Source organism: Festucalex cinctus, chromosome 3 (genome assembly GCF_051991245.1).
Source record: "Festucalex cinctus isolate MCC-2025b chromosome 3, RoL_Fcin_1.0, whole genome shotgun sequence".
NCBI classification, from domain to species: domain Eukaryota; kingdom Metazoa; phylum Chordata; class Actinopteri; order Syngnathiformes; family Syngnathidae; genus Festucalex; species Festucalex cinctus.
This window is the reverse complement of record NC_135413.1, coordinates 13,765,327-13,786,545: the sequence shown is the minus strand read 5'-3', so window position 1 is coordinate 13,786,545 and position 21,219 is coordinate 13,765,327. Positions and strand designations below refer to the sequence as shown.

The window sequence follows — 21,219 nt, the reverse complement described above, 5'->3', positions numbered from 1 at the left end:
ACATCGCATCATTCATATTTTGCTGTTAAGCACACATACAGTATGTTGAAGTAGCAATAATTTTATCTTGTCTTGCCTTTTGTATTTTCAGGGATTTGGACTGGGGCTTGAAGTGAGAATGACCCCTCTGAACTGTAATTGACTTGGCAGGTAAGAACTCACTCTTTTAAAGTGTGATGCAAGCTGTGAGATAGACTTCATAATGAAACGGACACACACAGCGTTCCACTGTCCAATTGGCATTCAGAAATAGAGAAGCGTATTAAATTCAAGAATGTAGTTTGACGTTGCTTGGATTAACGTAAATCTACAATAATTGATTAAAAATGCACACATAGGCTTTATCCAGTTAATCTGGATCTCCTCTGCTATGTTCCCCCACAACACACACCCACGCCCACGCACGCACGCACACTGCAACACTAGGTGGCAACCTACCACCTTTCAGCTTCCACTGCTTTTCCAGTTGACCTATTACATCACGTCAAAACATGGTAGCTGTGGATGGCCGACAGGAATAAAATGAATAACTTTGCAGCTCTCCTCATCACGTGCATCCTTTCCGCTTTACGAACATTTATGTGTGCGCTTTCCTCTTACATGAAATATGTGTAATTTCTTGTGTCATCAGAGCTTTGGCAGTATTTTATCAGGTCAATGGTGATAGCAGAATCTGAAGCACTATCAAAACCACATTTACAAACAAAATTCTAATGTTTGCTGTATTGAATTTTATTGATAAGTACATTTTTATAATTACAACCAGACTTTCTGGTCACATTAACTCATGCCTGCAATTCTTTCAATATATTGCTGGCACCATAAATGTAGTAGGACAAAACATGCATTTGATAAAGGTGGAAAAGTAAAAAAAAAATAATAATATGATGGGTTCACTACAATTTCACTGGCACAGCAAGAGTGTGTTTTTAAAGGCAGCTCTAATCAGTTTTCTAACTGAGACTCCACAAGGAAAGACAACACCATAAGCATAAACAAACACAATAGTTAACAACACTCAGAGCAAACAAAAGTAGGTTACAAAATTTATCAAAACAACATACATTGACCATGTTGAAACATTAGACAGCAAACTTTAAAAATATTTAGAGTAGGGAATTTAAATTAATAATAATAATAATAATAATAATAATAACAATAATAATAATAATAATAATAATAATAATAATAATAATGATTTAAAAATGTTTAAAAGACTTTAATCAAAGGTATGTGAAAAAAAACTTTTTTAACCTGGATTTAAACGTATTTAAACTCAGTGCTGACTTCACTTCTGTTGGCAGCTTATTCCATTTGTGTGCAGCATAACAACTACATGCAGCTTCATCATGTTTACTAAGTCTGGGTCCTACGGAGCCCCTAAGGTGACATGGTAGAAAAAAAAAAAAAAAACTTTGCGTTCCCTCGCAAACATCTTTGCGTTCCCTCGCAAAAAAACTTTGCGTTCTCTCGCAAAGATTGCGTTCCCTCGCAAAGATTGCGTTCCCTCGCAAAGATTGCGTTCCTTCGCAAAACAACTTTACGTTCCCTCGCAAAGATTGCGAGGTAACGCAATCTTTGCCAGAGAACGCAAAGTTGTTTTGCGAGGGAACGCAAAGTTGTTTTTTTCGCCTACCATGTCACTTTCGCTGCGCCGTAAACACTTCCGGGTCATCTTCCGTGTAAACAAAGCAGTGGAAAAATACATGCTCCATCTTAGTCGCTTTGGGAAAGCTTTCCCACTGTTTTGTTTCATGTTTACAAACGTTACATCCTCGTCGCTTTTGTTCACATGGAAGATAACCCGGAAGTGTTTACGGCGCAGTGAAGGTGACATGGTAGGCGAAAAAAAACAACTTTGCGTCAGAACTTGAGCTGCAGCGTTCTGAATGAGCTGCAATTGTCTGATGTGCTTTTGAAAGAGTCCAGTCCGAAGACTATTACAATAATCGAGGATAAGCTTCTCTTGGTCTGCTTGAAGCATGCAGTCCTTCAGTCTGGATATGTTTTTCAGCTGCAAAAAGGCTGTTTTAGTGACTGATTTGATACGATTGCTGAAGGTCAGGTCCGCTATATTCTAACAGCAATCCTCTTTTCTTTATTGCCGAAAACAATGACCTTCATTTTGTTTTTGTTTAGCTGAAGGAAATTTTGGTTCATCCAGTTATTAATTTGCTCTAGACAGTGACAGAATACATTAATTGAACTGCTGTCATTTGGGGACATTGATAAATACAGTTGTGTGTCATCTGCATAACTATAATAGTCAACATTGGTGTTCTGAAGCATTTGACCCAAAGGTAACATATGGCACCCCCATGTCATGGCCATTCGATCAATGGTCACAACGTAACTCCTTTCCTCCAAATTAGGATCTGAACCATTTTAGGACTGTTCCATTAAACCCCACGCAAGTTTCAAGCCTGTTCGATAACTTCTCTGTGTCAGTGCTCAATCTTATATCATTTACTACTTTAATCAGTGCTGTTTCTGTACTGTGATGAGGTTGGAAACCTGACTGGAATTTATCAAAAAGTCCATTGGAGCTCAAGAAATTTGATTTGAGTTGATTTAAAACTACTTTTTGGTTAAGAAAGGATAGTTTGAGATAGGTCTATAATTTACTAGCAGGGAGACATCCAGCGTTCGCTTTTTTAGAATGGGCTTGACGGCGGCTACTTTCACAGATTTAGGAAGGTCACCTGATTGAAGTGAACAGTTGATTATTTACTGTAAATCGATTTGAACAGAAAAAAAACTTGGGGCTTTATTTATTTATTTATTTATTTTAATTTTGTTTTTATGTAGTTTGGTGCTGGTCAGGAATTACTGGAGGGTAGTATCTGATTCTTTCTTGCTTAGTACTACGCAATAAAAAAAAAAATTATCAACTCATACTAAAGGTAAATCAAATGTCTTGGGAGTTCAAATGTTCACATGCATCTCAAAAGCACTCCATTTGCCTTTTGCTTTCCTGCACAGGGCACATATAGCCAATCACTCACATTAAAGTAGCACGAAGGAACTTTTCAACCTTAATAAAATATTTTCATAGCTCTTCTGATGAAACATCGACTTAAAACTAGTTGAATGGGACCTTTTCTATGGCCTGAAGTGGTCTGTATCATTTTTACTGGCACTAAACAACCTTGAGGAGGATGGTAGGAACACTGTCACACAAAAAAAAAAAACACAAATGTGCTGAATGCTTTACGGCATACGTCACTTCCCCCTTTCCCCATTCGTTAAAGATGGAGGTCAATTTGAATGCCGATGCACGATTACTGCTTTCCTGGTAGAAGCTGCAAAACAACTGAAAAGTTTTGTCTGAGGGGACAAAAAAAAAAAAAAAAAAAGGAAAAGGGAAACTACCCTGACAAAAGGAGAGTCAAGGATCAACATTGGCCCGGATTTCACTTGCTGGTGTGAGCTAATATATATACATATATATATATATACATATATATATCCATCCATTTTCTTGACCGCTTATTCCTCACAAGGGTCGCGGGGGGTGCTGTCGTCTCAGCTGGCGGGGGACACCCTGTCTTCTCGCGGGCACGGGGAGAACATGCAAACTCCACCCAGGAAGGCCGGAGCCTGGACTCGAACCGGAGTCCTCAGAACTGGGAGGCGGACGTGCTAACCAGTCAACCACCGTGCCGCCATATATATATATATATATATATATATATATATATATATATATATATATATATATATATATATATATATATATATATACATGTATATATATATATATATATATATATATATATATATATATATATATATATATATATATATATATATATATATATATATATATATATATGTGTATATATATATATATATATATATATATATATATATATATATATATATATATATATATATATATATATTAGAGCTGTTAAAAACAATTACATTTTTTAATCAGATTAATCACATCTTAGAATTTTGATTAATCGTGATTAATCACTGACTTAAAAAGCCCCCAACCAACTTATTTTGCCCGCTAAATTTGAAGCACACCTGTTATGTGTTAATTTTTTCAACATTTAATGTTATGAGAATATCTTCAAAAATGTATATCCACTGCACTCATCCTGCTTTTTCTAATCAATTTTAAATGGGGAAAAAATGACTTACGGCATATGTAAACATTTATTAAATGCTTTACTTTAATGCATGTAGTTATGTTTATTGCTCAAACTCGAACGGCTACCTTTAACCTCACCATCCTCTGTTGGCTAAAAAGGATCATCTGCAGTCAAAATTAATAGTGATGCGTAATTAATGCGATATTTTTTGGTGATGAATTAATCTATTAACGCTTTAACTTTGACAGCCCTAATACATATATATATATATATATATATATATATATATATATATATATATATATATATATATATATATATATATATACATATATATATATATATATATATATATATATATATATATATATATATATATATATATATATATATATATATATATATTAACACTAAGTGCTTGTCCTCATGGGAAATGTGGTCTTTCTTCAGGCCACCATAAACAACGTAAACTGAAAGTTCCTTAGTGTTGCTTTAACCCCTATGGAAAATTTAGAGTCAGCAATGAACCAAACGTGCCTGTTATTGAAATGCAGGAGGGAGCCATGCAAGCACGACCTCTCGACTGCCAGGTAAACTGTACATAACACAATTCATTGTCGGAATTGATTAGCCATAGTTACTAATCAACAACAGATGCCAAACAGGTCACTTACGAGGAAATGAAATTATTACAATAACAGCATCCACACAAATGTTGTCAGCAGCTGTCATTGTTGTTTTATTGTTCACAAGCTTGAAGTCAGTTGCATTTTTTCATATGGCATATCTAAACTGATTGTTGCTATCCCCAGACACCACTATATTTTTGCTGAGAATTTAATGTACCGGTAGTACACATAGGAAGAGGCATTCTTGCAAAACAAAACTACTGTTATCATTTTTTTATACTCCAACCTTGACTTTTCCAAGCCTCTGCTGTGCTAATCTACTACTCAACTAGCCTGTGTTGTGTGGTTGTAATGACTACTCGATCAAGGGCATGTTATAAAGCATGGGTCCTTGAACATGTCAGCAATAGAAGAGTTTGAAAATATTCATATTCACAGGCAAAGTAGAGTGTCGACATGAACCAGTTGCACCTTTTCAGCCTATTGAGTCACTCTTGCGATGCACAGCACAGCCGTGGTATTTATTTTGTTAACCAGGATCTCATGGATTGGGTCTTGTATTATAAATGCATCCAAATTAAATTTTAAATTGACTCAACTGATTTTTTAGTTCACTGAAACACCCAATGTATATTCTGCACACTATTCAAAACAGATTCTGTTGCTTTTGAAATGCTGCTGTCTTTTACCCCCAGGGTATTTATCACAAGCTCCTGTTTGTTGACTGTATGCTTGTCAAGTGTAAGGCTCGCTGTGATGCATACTAACCCTGACCCCAGTTAACACCAGAGTGCCAACAATATTTTAGACATAGTTAACCTCCATTTTCTGTCCCTGTTAACAGTACAGTATGACATGTTATACAGTACCCTCTAAAAATTCCATCCATTTTCTTGACCGCTTATTCCTCACAAGGGTCGCGGGGGGTGCTGGCGCCTATCTCAACTGGCTCTGGGCAGTAGGCGGGGACACCCTGGACTGGTTGCCAGCCAATCGCAGCACTCTAAAAATTGATTGGTTAAAAAAAAATAAAACTACTAGTCCATACATTTCCCTGGCACATCTTAATGCTGAATGCATCTTTTCCGTTTGACTACACTTATTTCATCATTATCCCCCAGCTGAATTGTGTGGAACCGTGTGGCTTATGGAAGGTGCACAACTGGATACAAATGACAGATGTGTGTAGATCTCATCAATGGGCAAAAACAAGGCTTGGTCAGAACTCAAGTTGGTTTGGAAAAAAACATATTCATGCTCCATCTCTCTCTTTCTCTCTCTCTCTCTCCTTCCCTCTCTCCCTCAATTTCAAGACATATGTATAGTGTTGGTGAACAAAATGAATAGAGAGCGTAGCTCTCTTCACCTTGGATTCAGAAGGTGTTGTGTTCTCGTAATCCCCATTTCCATGCATCATAAGGAAGCTTTCCTTTAGTTTTGCTAGATAGCTCGTTGCTCTGGACTAGAATTACTCAACTTGGCATTGCAAATCATACAATTACGACGCTGGCTCTCATCACTCAACTCCATATTTATAGCGCACTTTAAAGCAACCATCACTGTTTTCTTTTAATGGAACCCACGAGCATGAGATACAATGAAAACAGGTTCCAGCTTACCCAATACCCGAAATAGGGCAAGTGGGATAGAATGTAAATGGGTGAATAAACATTTACCTTGACAGGGAAATGAGGTGCCATGAGTTGCAAAAACAAAAACATTATAAACCCAAAAGCAAGCAAAATATCACTGCTTTAAAACTGTGTTTTTTGGGCATTGACACGAGAAATGAAGCAAATATTATTCAGTAGAAAGACCACTGTAAACCATAGTGCAGACTCTGATGCTTCAACAGATCTCCGGAGACTGCTCTTACAGCTTCAAAAGTATGAGCTGACCTCACTTTGCTGATGCATTTTTAAATTACAGGCAAAAACATTGAAAAACACTGAAGTAAATGTCAAACGTGCAATATCAAGTTGAACAAACCAGAAATAAGTGTGTTGTAAATTCTGCTCACATAATTTATTCCGATGAAACCAACCCTATCCTATATGAAAATAAAGTTGTTCAAATAGGAACTAACTATATAAATGACATGCCAATGATGTAATGTAACTGCCACCTATTAATGATTCATTTGTTTGACATTTTAAATGAAATCAAATGTAAAATTATAATTTGGTTCTGTACCATAAACTCAGCATTTTGTTTGCATTTCCTCGATGCTGGGTGATTGCAAAATATTAAATGTTGCCAAGGACAATTCAAAGCCATTCATCTTTCTCATTATCACTCCAATTTCTTTATGTATATATATATATATATATATATATATATATATATATATATATATATATATATATATATATATATATATATATATATATATATATATATATATATATATATATATATATATATATATATATATATATATATATATATAGTCACATCAATATATATATATATATAGATATATAGATCCACGGGTTGCCAACCCCGTGTCTAAATGCACGCCGGGTTGTTTCCTTTTGTTTCAAATGCTCGCCAACATTTGTTCCCTTCTTTTTAATCCTTTATAAAGGAGAAGTCAACCCATTTTTTTTCTCTAAAATAACATGTATATGTCATTACTCGTTTAAACATGGTATTCTCATTAATATTGTGCAAAATACACCAGTTAAAATGGATACAAATGGGTGGATTTTGCTGCTTAATTCATATTCCACAAATATTAATCAAAATATTGCTTATACTATTGGGGCTGCATAGGACATTTTTTGGTTGACTTTTTATTTAAATATAGTATACAGTATGTACTGTATAGAATCAGTTTTAATGGTCTTAAAGACTATACAGAAGACACAGAGCAAGCGTTTGAGGCCGATCTCCCCACTTTAAAATATTAACAGGAGTCATAGTAGGTTCAACTGCAGCTACAAACAGTGGCCCATTTAAAGAATGATTTGCCCGATTCGAACACAAGTGAAATCCAATACTGTTGCTCAAGTCATGAGTAATACAACAGCTATTGTAAAAGAATATTATCCAATGAGAACTACAGCTCTGTACCTTCAACCAGACATGCAACATTTATGCCACGACAGAGAGGGTTGTGTGCAAAGGCAAGAGTTGTGTTTATTGTGGTCGGTATCACTTCCCCCCGCTGGAATCCATAAAGGACTTTAGTTTATATTTAGAGCTGTTGCAAAAATGCAGGCATGATCACGAAGTGACCCGATTTGATTTATATCTCATTAATCTCTTCCTCTCTGTCCTCGCTCATTTTCTTTCAAGTGTAGAACGCAGGCTGACCTTCCCCTGTAATATATGCTTCTCATTCTATAATCTTCCATCGTCATTCCTCCTGCGTATCATGCAGAATGAAAGCAGCAAGTCACTCTCACATCGTAATAAGCATCATCAGTCCAGGCTCATTTTCCTTTCTTCCTTTTTGTTTATCCTCCCCAAAATGAACGCAGTGAAACCAAATTAAATCTAGTGACAATGAAAGAGAACAAACACAAAGAAAATAATACATTAGGCCTCCTTCTTGTTAACTCTTTGACTGCCAAAGACGATTAATAATGATTAGTAAAATTCCGATGAATGGAATGCGATCTTTCATTTAGTAGCCACATTGTTTATGTAGTAAAGGCAAACAATAATCTTTTTGCCTTGAAAGATGAGTTAAAATGCTCAAAAGCGGCTGGCACTGTGGATTTTTTTGTTTTGTTTTTATAATGTGTGGCAGTCAAAGAGTTTTAAGCGGTGACATCAACTGAACAACTTGAATGTATCATGAGTTTGACATGTTTTCGCCAGTCAAAACATTACTGATTAAAATTCCCTTTTAAAAGTATTGAAACAGCGAGGTCAATTATTATTATTTTTTTAACAATAGACTGAAAATAAACACAAATATGAGACAGCTTCTATTGACATATTAATGCGAATAAAAGTATAATAGCATGGCTTATTCCAGTGGTTCTCAAATGGGGTTGCGTGTACTCCTAGGGGTACTTCAAGGCATTCCAGGGTGTACCTGAAATACAGTACAGCAACTATTTCAGAAAAATATAAGTTCATACAATAAATTCCATATTGAGTAGGCTATTATATTTCATCCATCCATTCATTTTCTTAACCGCTTATTCCTCGCAAGTGTCGTGGGGGTGCTGGAGCCTCTCATCTCAGCTAGCTTCGGGCAATAGGCGGGGTATACCCTGAACTAGTTGCCAGCCAATCGCAGGGCACACATAGTTCAGTGTCCTAAAAACCAGCATCTCTCACATACCAGAATGGTTAGACCCAACTAGTCATATGCCTCCTAGAATCACCTGTCAATTACTTGAAAACATTATTTATAAATTAGTTAATTATTTATTTTTGAGAACAGAGGAGAACACTTTATGTTGAGTCCTGTTCATTTAAACCACCTATTTGTACTGCTGACAGATGAACAGAAATTGGCGTTGGCAATTTTACTGAAGTGATAGAATTCTTCAATTTTCTTAATGGCAGTTCTTGTAGATAGTTTATTTTTTAAATCATTATTAATGCAAAAAATGAAAATTCAATCAAATCCCTTCGATTGTCTCAGTAAACCCACAATGTAATCACTATAATAATGTCATCTCCTCTGGTACTTCAATTTGGATTTGATGAATTATCGCTGTCGGTTCAAATACGGCGAAGAAAATAGAGCAATTGGAGTGATTCATGGTTACAAAAGAGACTCTTTTATCACATTAATTATTACTTTCTCCTTTGAAAACATTGTTCTGCATTTCATACATGGCTGACACAGCTATACTGCAATTGATACAAGATATTGTTTGAAAAAGTGACACATAATAACCTATACAGTGCTGACACAAGTACACTCATGCACAATCCATTTTGCACACATTATTATTTTTTTAAATCTATCTTGGTAAAAATATTGTATTATTATACTGTGTTATCGCATTTGTGAAGTTGGAGTGCTTTCTCCTTGTTAAGGTCCCTGAAGCCTCTAATATCAATTCCAAAACATACCAGTCTCCGTTTCTCTGCTCCCCTTTCAATTGGTTATACAGTATATACTCCAGAAGAGAAGCAATGTCATTGTGCTATCTGAGATGCTACTATATAAATCACAACAGCAAAAGCTGTAAGAATTGTGGTTTATTTGTATATACTGTATGGGTTCATAGTTTGATCTTGTAATTTATATGCATTTTCTTGTGTTTTATTTCTTTCCAGTTGTCTCCAATCCTCTTTCCAGCAAGTGGAAGACCCTTCAATGAATTATGAATGTTAAACAAGATGACCTCCTCTCAGCAGCAGCAGATGATGCGAGGTCCTAGGTGGAACCGGGCCTTGTCCGACCCTTTGTTTGTGCTGCTCCTGGCCCTACAGCTTTTGGTGGTGGCGGGTCTGGTTCGTGCACAGACGTGCCCTTCCGTCTGCTCCTGTAGTAATCAGTTCAGCAAAGTCATCTGCACACGGAGGGGGCTACGAGAGGTCCCTGATGGCATTTCTACCAACACACGCTACCTGAATCTCCAAGAAAACCTCATTCAGGTGATTAAAGTGGACAGCTTCAAGCACTTAAGACATTTGGAGATCCTGCAGCTGAGTAAAAACCACATACGCAAAATTGAGCTCGGGGCCTTCAATGGACTTGCTAGCCTCAATACCCTGGAGCTTTTTGATAACCGCCTCACCACGATCCCAAATGGGGCATTTGAGTACCTGTCCAAACTAAAGGAGCTCTGGCTGAGGAATAATCCCATTGAGAGCATTCCCTCCTATGCCTTCAACAGGGTGCCCTCATTACGACGGCTGGACCTTGGGGAGCTTAAAAGGCTGTCCTACATATCTGAGGGGGCCTTCGAAGGGCTGAGCAATCTTCGCTACTTAAATCTGGGAATGTGCAATCTGAAGGAAATTCCCAACCTTATTCCCCTGGTGAAACTGGATGAGCTAGAGATGTCAGGGAACCAGCTGTCTGTGGTCCGGCCTGGCTCTTTTAAGGGGCTCATCCATCTCCAGAAGCTATGGATGATGCATGCCCAGATCCAGACTATTGAAAGAAACTCATTTGATGATCTCCAGTCACTAGTGGAGCTTAATTTAGCCCACAACAACCTTACGCTCTTGCCCCATGATCTTTTCACTCCTTTGCATCATCTGGAGCGGGTGCATTTGCACCACAACCCTTGGAATTGTAACTGTGACATCCTGTGGCTGAGTTGGTGGCTCAAGGAGATGGTACCAGCAAACACCAGCTGCTGCGCCCGCTGTAGCTCACCGGCTCACCACAAAGGGCGCTACATTGGTGAGCTTGACCAAAACTACTTTCACTGTTATGCTCCTGTTATTGTGGAACCCCCAGCTGACCTAAATGTGACAGAGGGGAGCGCTGCAGAGTTGAAATGTCGGGCCAGCTCTTTGACTTCTGTGAGCTGGATTACCCCCAATGGTTCCATCATGACACACGGTGCGTACAAGATCAGAATCTCAGTGCTGAATGACGGCACCCTGAACTTCACCAATGTTACCATGCAAGACACTGGTACATACACATGTATGGTCAGTAACTCAGCCGGTAACACAACGGCGTCAGCCACACTCAATGTGTCTTTGACTGAGAACAGCAGCTTCAGCTACTTCACCACAGTAACCGTGGAGACGATAGAAACGCCACATAACGAAGGCTTCACCACGATTGTGCAACAGAAGGTAGGCCCCACCCCCTCGGCCCATACATGGAAGTTTGTTTCACCCAGTTCCACCATTACCACCACGGTGCAGACCCCTGTCTCTACTCGTGCCACAGAGAAGACCTACACTATCCCTGTCACTGAATTTGGTGGGGAAGGCTCCCTAAATGGCTTGGATGAGGTCATGAAGACAACCAAGATCATAATTGGTTGTTTTGTTGCAATCACGCTCATGGCAGCTGTCATGCTGATCATCTTCTACAAAATGCGTAAACAGCACCACCAGCAGAATCATCACGCGCCCACACGCACCATTGAGATCATTAATGTGGACGAGGACTGCGTAACAGGAGGACCGGGCATGGAGGGCCACCTGACTTTGCCTCCTCTTGAACATGAGCACCTCAACCATTATAACACGTATAAAACGGCATACAACCATGCCTCCACTATCAACTCCATACACAGCTCGGCGCATGAACCTTTGTTAATCCGGGCAAACTCAAAAGACAATGTGCAAGAGACCCAAATCTGAACCTTGTTTTCTCAAATAATGGAATGACAGCAAGACTCAAAGATGAATGAACCACCGTGTGTTTGGCAAATCAGTGGTTGATGATGTTCATTTAAGGACTTTGGTAATTAGGGTATGTCTGTTACAAAAAGTGTCTTTAAAAGAGTTATTTATTTAAGAGCAAAGACTATTTGTTGCTAAAATGGGAAAAAAAAATCAGCAAACACACTTAATTCATGCCCCCTTCCCTATTCCTCTTGTTATATTGTTTGACTGACATGCTTTTAGATTTATGCTGAGACAATAGGTCCAAAAGAAATTAAATAAAAAGACTGTTTATATTTGGTAAACTGTGTTTTCCCAACAAATCTAGAGCACATGACATTTTTCTCCACCTGTGGAATAAGTGGTAAAGTATTTTCTGACCATCCAATAACTGGTTGAAGTAAATTTGAATTTACCTGTTGTTTCAAGGTGTTCAGCAGAATTGTCAGTAACCCTGTCACATATGAGCAATAGGTCCCACATTTTGCTATTGAAAATGTTGACGATAATAAGTTTGATGATTAAGAACTACATGTAGTTGTGATCAAATCTTGTTTTTAATTGTTGCTCCTCACTTTTCTTATGTACAGAGCCCGCCAGGGTACATCACAGAATTATTTAAAGATTGTAATATAACGCAATGCTAAGCAATATAACACAATGCTATTGCATTTTAATGCAATACTACTGTGTGATATTGAAACTATTGTGCTATAATGCCAACCCTAACCCTAACAAATGATTATTATTATTTTTTTTTAAATATTGCAATAAAAACAACAACAACAACAAAAACACAAATTATTTGTGAGAGAACACAACATTCCACTTCAGGGTCATTAGGAATATCAATAGCCAACACTACGCTTGTTTTGTTAATTAACTGTTAATTTAGTGCATACCTTAGCCCTTTGCATATCAAGTATGTCCTCGCCTCGGACATCCTTAGATCGTAAAAATCTTCCATCATCCAATGATCCATCCTCCTGCCCGCTCATCTTAAATGGATGACCCGGAAGTGGAAGTCTTCCGTTCCCCTCCAAAAATAACATTGAGTTATTTTCAGTGCAGTCAAAGTTAAAGTGTTAACTAATTAATTAATCACAAAAAAATATCGCATTAATCATGTATTAACTCAGATTAATCACACTATTAATTTTGACCACAGATCATCCTTTATTTTGACAGCGGATGGCCACGTTAAAGGTCGCACAGGTTGTTTTTGAGCAATAAACATAACTACATGCATTAAAGTAAAGCATTTAATAAATGTTTGTGCATGACATTCAGAATACAATATTTGCTCATGTCAAACTACTGGTCTAATTTTTTTTTATTATTTTAAATTATGCAAGTAATTAACTGATTAGAAAAAGCGGAGGATGAGATTATGCAGTGGATCAAAACAATGTTGAATACGTCCTCATAACATTAAATGTAGAAAGAATTAACACATGCTCTTCAAATTTGGCGGGCAAAAAATTGATAATAGCCTTTTTAATTAAGCGATTAATTGTTATTAATTAGAATTATAAGATGTGATTGATCTGATTAAAAAAGTAATCGATTGACAGCTCTAGTTATTTTGCAATTTGTAATTATTTTTTATTGCAAAATAACACAATAAAACCAGAAAACTTATTGCGTTATAACAACAAGTATTGCAATAAAATTCAATAATTTTGCATTACGACGCAATAGTTTTGCATTATATTGCAATCTTAAATATTTTCATGATTTGTTTTATTTATTTTCCCAGCTGCCAAATGCCCACTCAGATCTCAAATGCAAGGCAATATGGAAGAAAACTGTCAAAGAAGTGGACTGAAAAGTTTCCAACATTTAATCCTTTTCCATACCGATACCCACGGTTTGCTCTCCGTATGTTTCAAAGCTTCCTGAGCTACCATTTTAAAGCATGTCCCCCTTATCTCATCTACAGGGCTGTAGGACTGCATGCTCTCAGGTAGACTGGTGAGCTTAAACCCTTTATACAGCTGTCTCAGCACATTGCCTGTAATCCGCGTGGCACATTTCCACATGGGCAGTGCCTGGCAGCTCCACATACACACCCTACCCCTGCCAGCCACACAACTTGGCCCTGTGTAGCAGGTTTTGTGGCTAAATGTGGGGAAGCAGGCATCAGCCAGATGTTTATGCTACACCTGCCTTACTCCCACAACTCCATTTACATTTTAATTGACGTGCCTACGGGCAAAACTCTGCAAAGACCCCTTTTCAGGAAAGCATTCCCAAGAGCCCATCGTGAAAAACAATGGCAAGCACCATAACTTGAGGGGCTAGGTGGGCAATCACTAAACCCCAACACTTAGAATGAAGTATACTTCAGCATTGTTGAACAACCCAAGTATAAAATTGTTTTATTAGCAATTTATGTGTTAAAAATATTGCAGTGGTTGTGATGTATTTTGATACAAAACAAGTCAAATTTTCCAAGCAAGATGTTTTGTAACAAGATCTACCGTACTATTTTTTCATTTTTTTTTTTTTTTTTTTTTTTTTTTTAAGCCAAGCAAAGCTTCTAAACAGTGGTTCTTAACCTGGGTTCAATCGAGCACCGGGGTTCGGTGAGTCAATCTCACGGGTTTGGCGGAGGACAAGGTACACAAATGTTGAGTTATGCCCCACTTGGCCATCATTGAATGAAGGTGACCAGAGCTACATTGCCTAAAAAGAAAGTGGTAGGATGAATATATGCAATATAAATTCAAATGTATAATGGAGCTTATGGTGTTCTACAGGGTTCAATTATGGGGCCTCTGCTGTTTTCACTGTATCTGCTGCCCCGGGTTCCAGCTTAAGAAGAGCTCTATAAATATAGAGTCGAGTTGAGTGCTGAGAGTCAGCACCCTAAATGCATGATTTGCAATGCCAAGTTAAGCAATTGCATGGAGATGGGGAATACGAGAACACAAGACTTTCTGAATTCAAGGTGAAGAGAGCCAGATTTGATGAGAAGTATGTGCTCCCTGTTCATTTTGTTCACCAGCAAACCCTATACCTATGTTTCTATTTAAAAAAAAAAAAAAAAACGTGTACCGTATATATAATTTCATTTTTCATTTTTGGGTGAATTCACATAGGAAACTGGTGGGGTTCAGTACCTCCAAAAAGGTTAAGAACCACTGTTCTAATATATATTTCAATGTATTAAAACACACACTGACAGAGGCAAGCCGCAGATACATGGAAATGTCATACAGTGGACCCCAGCTATTTGCAGGCGAAGGGAAGTTTTCGTGGAAAAAAAAAAAAGATGCATCCCTAAACATGATTATAATTGCTTACATTAATAGTTTCAACAATAAATATACTACAAATAATAATAATTAAAAAAAACACTTGAAATGAATGCTGTCAAATAACGTTGTACCTTCAAAAACACAACGGCTTTCACATAATCATTCACCTACACAATGTTGAGTCCATGATCATACGTTAATAATTAAGGTGCATATTTTTTTGTATTAGAGGTGAAAATTTGACTGCACAGCAAAGCACATGAGTTACACTCCATTGATGGTGCCTGTGCTGGTGGTAAAGTCGGCTTCTTGATGGAGCTGTTCCCGCTACAGTGACTAGCACTTCGATGTTTCTTGACCCAAAACTGCTCCATCCACTTAGTGACAACAAACTGGTGGCGGTAGATAGATTTAGCAATGCTCTTCTGAGCTGTTGTTAGGGCCTCCACTGGTTTCAATGCTGCATTCAGTCCTCATTTAGCAAAACTCTCGTGAGCCGATGTACTTGTATACGGGCGCTCCATCTTATCTATTCATTCCTGCTGTCAATCACAGATTTAATAAGACTGCGGCTAGATCTGTGATTGAGTGAGAGAGAGAGAGTGAGTAGGTGGATCTTCATTCTACTTATACAAGTGTGGTTGAAGTAGTTTGGTTGTGCAGACAAATGATTTGGCATCTTTATGGACTGTTGTCTAAGTTAAAGAAACTTTAAAGAAATCAACAAATAGGTAAATGTGCAGAAGCTGAACCGAGAATGCAGGGTCCACTGTAATGTATACTTATTCACGATACACCTTGAAGTTTTTTGTTTCCATTTTAACATCGGTCAATGTCTTTGTGCTGTACAGCATTGACATTTTGAGCTGATGGAACCCATTTTGCACCAGAGTTCACGAGCAGACGGACAGCCGTCAAGGTCTGCCTGTTTAGTGCACTCCAGTGTTCGAATGAGATTACACTTTACCAAACAACACTGAACGTATCCTGCCTAATTTTTGTGAATACAACCTGGGTAAGTCACTGGCTGATTCAAAACAGTAAATGGATCAAAATTCTTGCTCTATGTTTTCAATAACTTTCACAGATTTGTACATGTAAGGATTTCTATCTGATTTCATTACACCAACACACATTGTACATTTTCAAAAGGTTACTCAAATTATAAAAGATGTTTTACTAAATGCTTTCTTGGTTGACATTTCTACAGCTTTAAATAAGTCAATGCACTCACCATTATCCAACCTTTTTTGCTCGGTCTCAGCAGCTATTAGAAGTGCCGTTTACCTCACGCCAGTCCTGCATTGTAACATTAGAAATATGCCACCAGAACAGCTCATCTTGTGTTGGGTGTAATCAGAAAAAAAAAAATATATATATATATATATATATATATCCTCAGCTGAAGTGTTGTAAACTTCTTTCACAAAGTTGGCAATATACTGTATACTGTTAATATCAGTTGTCAAATTACCATTACAAGAACATGAAAACGAAATCAAATTCAAGATAATCTAACACATTTCATGCAGAAGACATTACCACTTTTTTTTTATAAAAAATATTATTATTATTATTATTAGTATTATTATTATTAGTATTATTATATATTTTATACACTTCCCCAACAAGTTATATTACCGAGGTTATGTGATATTAGTTCCTTCTAAAGGACAGATCATTTCCGTTCCCCTCCAGCATTTTGAAGCATCTTTAAAGATTACGAGCACATTGGGGTGCAAAAGCTAATGAGTCTTCTCAGCATGCCAACTGTTTGTATCAATAGTGTAGAGGATATTAATGGTAAACTGGCCATGTTTAGCAAATTTAAAGGAAGCATTCATATGTTTGAGTGTGCTGCACATAAAACAAATCCCACATAAATGACTATTCAATTGCTATAAGGTCCACAGATGATTTTGGTCAATTATCCTTTATCATGCTATGTGTTGGCCAAACAATATTCATGACATCACACTGCTAATACTCTTTATCATTTAATCTCTTTGTTGTTTGATGTTCCAGTTCTACTCATTTTACTCACATGAATGTTAAGGTTCCAATTTTGTTCTTACTTGCAGGATTGTTATGTGGGAAATTAAATGGTCAATTTCTTGCATTTTAGTCAAACTCCCTGATGTGTGTAAGATATTGAAAGATTTCTGTTCTTACATGAGCATTTTTGGAAAGGAAATGCAGTTGTAGTTGTAGATTTATACAAAAGTACATTTTTGAGACTGCATCATTTAAAAGGGTCAATAAGTGTTTTTTTTTTTGTTGTTGTTGCTGTTTGTTTTTTGTTTAGTTTTGTTTTTACTTGTACCAACCAGCCGTCTAAAAAAAAAAGCAATGTGCTGTAAAAGACTGATTGATTTTCATGTATGAATTATTACACAACCTTTAAGAAGATATGAAGATTGATTATAGAGACCAGAGTTTGTAGTACATACACAAAATATGGTTAAAATAAAGTCCTGTTGTTTTTCTGTATTTGTCTGCATTTTGTGTTGTTTCCCATCAGAAATTAACAAAACATATTTTTCAGAACGTTAAAGATAGATTAAAGACTAAATACACCTTGAGAAGTTCACTTCTCTGCATCTGCGTCTGTTTTCTTGCTGGAAGATGTAAGATGCATTCACACAGATGGTCACACCAAATTCAACTCCCACCTTCGTTCCAGGTTAGCACAAGCTGGATTCCATTCTTCGAAAAGATTCCCGTGACCGTCATCCTGTGGCACATGTTGGATTGAGAGCTCTCTCTCTCTCTCTCTCTCTCTCTCTCTCTCTCCCTCTCTCTCTCTCTCTCTCTCTCTCTCTCTCTCTCTCTCTCTCTCTCTCTCTCTCTATCTCTCTCTCTCTCAAAGTTTAGAAGCAAATAATGGAGACCCTTTTTCACACCTACAGGATGAGCCACAGGTTTCCATACAATGGGTTTGTAACCCTTTTAAAACAAACAAACAAACAAACATTAATGTATATATTTTTCTTTGTATAGAAATACATGGCCCACCATGTATTATTATCTATTGGCATCTTGTTCAGACTGATGTGAGGCACCTTTTATTCTCCCTCCCTCTGAACACTCATCAGCGTGTTTGTTGCATGTAGTCAGTACCAATGGGTGAGTACATTTTCAATTATATCACTGTAATGTTACTTTAATAAAATGCCTGCACTGTTTATATGGGTTTTATAATGCAATGGTTTGAAGCTGGAGCTATAGTTATAAATGTGTGTGCACGTGTTGTTTTTTTAGCCACAACATCAGATCAATTCAGACTATGGATGGTCCAAAGTACACAAACATTTTTTACATCATGGTAGGTTATGCTATTCATTGATATTTTTTACAAACAGGATGTCATTTAGAGAGTAGTACGGCATATGTAGTATGTAATCCTGTTTTTCGTTGGTCAATAATTTCTTCAAATAAATGTTTTTCTTGATATTTTGACTTGGCCTTGACATATCGTGCGTATATCTCAAACACAAAGAGTGACAACTTAATGCACTTAATGTCACAGCTGTTATCCAGTGATGTAATTTGGAAACTGCACAACTCCGAGTGGCACAAATTATCTGAACTAATCATTTCCATTTTGTTTGCCTCTGAATAACTAATTAGTGTATTGGTGAAACATCTTGTGTCTGAGAACCTATCCAAAGCAGATCTCAGCACAATACAGAGTGATTGCACTTTAATCTATCATCAGCTTTCATGAGCAATTGTTCCACTTTGTGTTGGCCAAATAAAGTGAGATTAGGATTCTCAAGTGATTAAGTGATTTTGCACAAAGAAAGCCCACAACAAACACTGGGACCCAAAAGTGATGCAGTTGAGCCAATTTGCAGCAAATGAATGTTTGTTGCAGAAAGCCTCGGATAAGGAATTTAATTATACGGAGTGATTTATAGAATGCTTGATTAAACAATTATCGAATAGTAGTCAATCAATAAACTTGTTATTCTACTTGGACACAAAAACAATATGTTTATGCTAGTTTCTTCAAGAACATTTTTTTTTTTTTCGAGGGTGTTGGGTTGTGACGGGTTAAAAAATGCATGACCTGTCAGGCCATGAGGGAATGCAATTGCAAACAAATTACCATATACAGTATAGCTAATAATTTCACCAATACTGAATGCATTCTCAAACAACATTCATTGTGTGAATGCTGAAGCACATTATTCGGACTCTTTATTATGTTTGTATTATTCTCCTCACTTTTTTTTTTTTTTTTTTTTTTTACAGTTTTCGCAGCAGTTTGCCACGTCCACTCACTTACATACAAGTGATCATCATTCTCAGGTCTTTGATACTGCTTGGTGGTGTAGTTGGTAAAGTGCATTGTTTGATAACCAGGAGATCGGGGATTTGAATCCCACCTCCAACTGTACATTGCAAATGTATCCGTGATCATAATGCTAAGTGATATACATGTATGCCAACTGACCATCATATTCAGCATTATGAATTCACTTAAATGATTAAAGACATGCATCCCCATTCAATTGCAATGAACGCTTTCAGTATTATTTAATATAAATATGCAGTTTGCCATGACTGTCAACAAGTCAGTTAGCTCAGAGTTTAAGCACATGCCTGCCACCGCAGAGGCATGTGAGAATGTGGTTCAAATCCCGGTTGGAGCATGTTTTATTCCAACTTCATTTTCAGAAATATTTATTTTTAATTATTTAACATCCATTGTCCAAGTTTTTCTCTATTACTCCACATTTTCAATGACAAAAATTCAATCAACATGACATTCAGCAAATGCAACGGCAGTTATCAGTTTTATACTGCATTATTCAATACAATTACATACAATGTCACAGATACTTCCAAGTCCACAATAGTGCTGTGGTTAAAGCACATGCCTGCCGTGTGGAAGATCTGATCTTTGAATCCCACTTAGGGCACATTTTAGTTCAAGTTCAATTTCATAGAATAATCATTATCTAATTATTTAACACATATTTCTCATTCCTAAAATTTTCAGTTTTTGTGTTATTCAACATTTTAAACCCCAATTCATTTCAATGATACTTTGGCATTCAGCGATATCCTTCAATAACTTTTCACAATATTGCAAAAATGACAAGTCCATTGTGGCTCACTTGGTAGTGTGGCGCAGTATTTGCACAGTAAATATGAAAACGGTTCCAATCCCAGCTCAGACTGATTGCAATTAAAGGTCTGTTTTATTTATTAGTCATTCATCTACAATTAATAATTTGTCATTTTCACTTATTTTCATTTATCTTTCAATACTATTTCGAAGCATTCCACATGCATCCAAATAGCATTCAGGTTTCAGCATTCACACACAATTTCTCCGGAAATTGCAGGTCTCGTTTATATTGTGCATCTATACTTTTGGTTCTTCTTTAGGTCGTTCTTTTTTTCTTTTTTTTTTCTCACAATAGTTGCCCTATTTATAATACAGGCATTGGTAATATTTCATTTACTGTAAATAACTGAATAAAGGCAAAAACTAATAATCTCTTTTATCAAACTGCTCTTATACTTAATGAAAGAAATTAGATGGAAGATGAAATAATGCTTCAAAGAGGAGTGAAAGCAACTGCTGAGCGGTGATTCTTTTTTTTTTAATTTTTTTTTTTATTTGATTGACTGATTGACATAATTCCACATTCTATCCTATTCCATCCATTCCTTCACTCCGTGCATTGTAATGTGCAGTGTTGTGATGCAGTTTAACATTTGCATTAAAAGGTAATTAGGTGTGATTTAGATAAATACAATTACAGTGTGTTAACAGATTTTTTTGGTCCCCAAGACATGTGTTTAAATCAGAAGATTAGACTAAACAATTGTTTCTTAATACCCAAAAGATGTCATTGACAAATGGATGTGTTAAACCCTAATCAAATCTAAAAATAATTATGATGGCAGGATGATATTATACCTCACTTCCTTTTC

The 21,219-nt window shown here is 36.7% G+C and overlaps 1 protein-coding gene across 3 annotated transcripts in view; it reads left to right on the top strand.

Moving 5' to 3' along the window:
- LOC144015708 (leucine-rich repeat-containing protein 4C-like) overlaps window positions 1–17,589 on the top strand; it is a 155,887-nt gene extending 138,298 nt beyond the window's left edge. For all 3 annotated transcript variants that reach the window (XM_077515944.1, XM_077515945.1, XM_077515943.1), the window contains exons 2-3: window positions 92–150; window positions 9,983–17,589. In XM_077515944.1, the coding sequence (XP_077372070.1) occupies window positions 10,034–11,980 (1,947 nt within the window). In that variant the 5' untranslated portion in view covers window positions 92–150; window positions 9,983–10,033 and the 3' untranslated portion in view covers window positions 11,981–17,589. The remainder of the gene's footprint in view (window positions 1–91; window positions 151–9,982) is intronic.
- The last annotated feature ends 3,630 nt before the right edge of the window (window positions 17,590–21,219 follow it).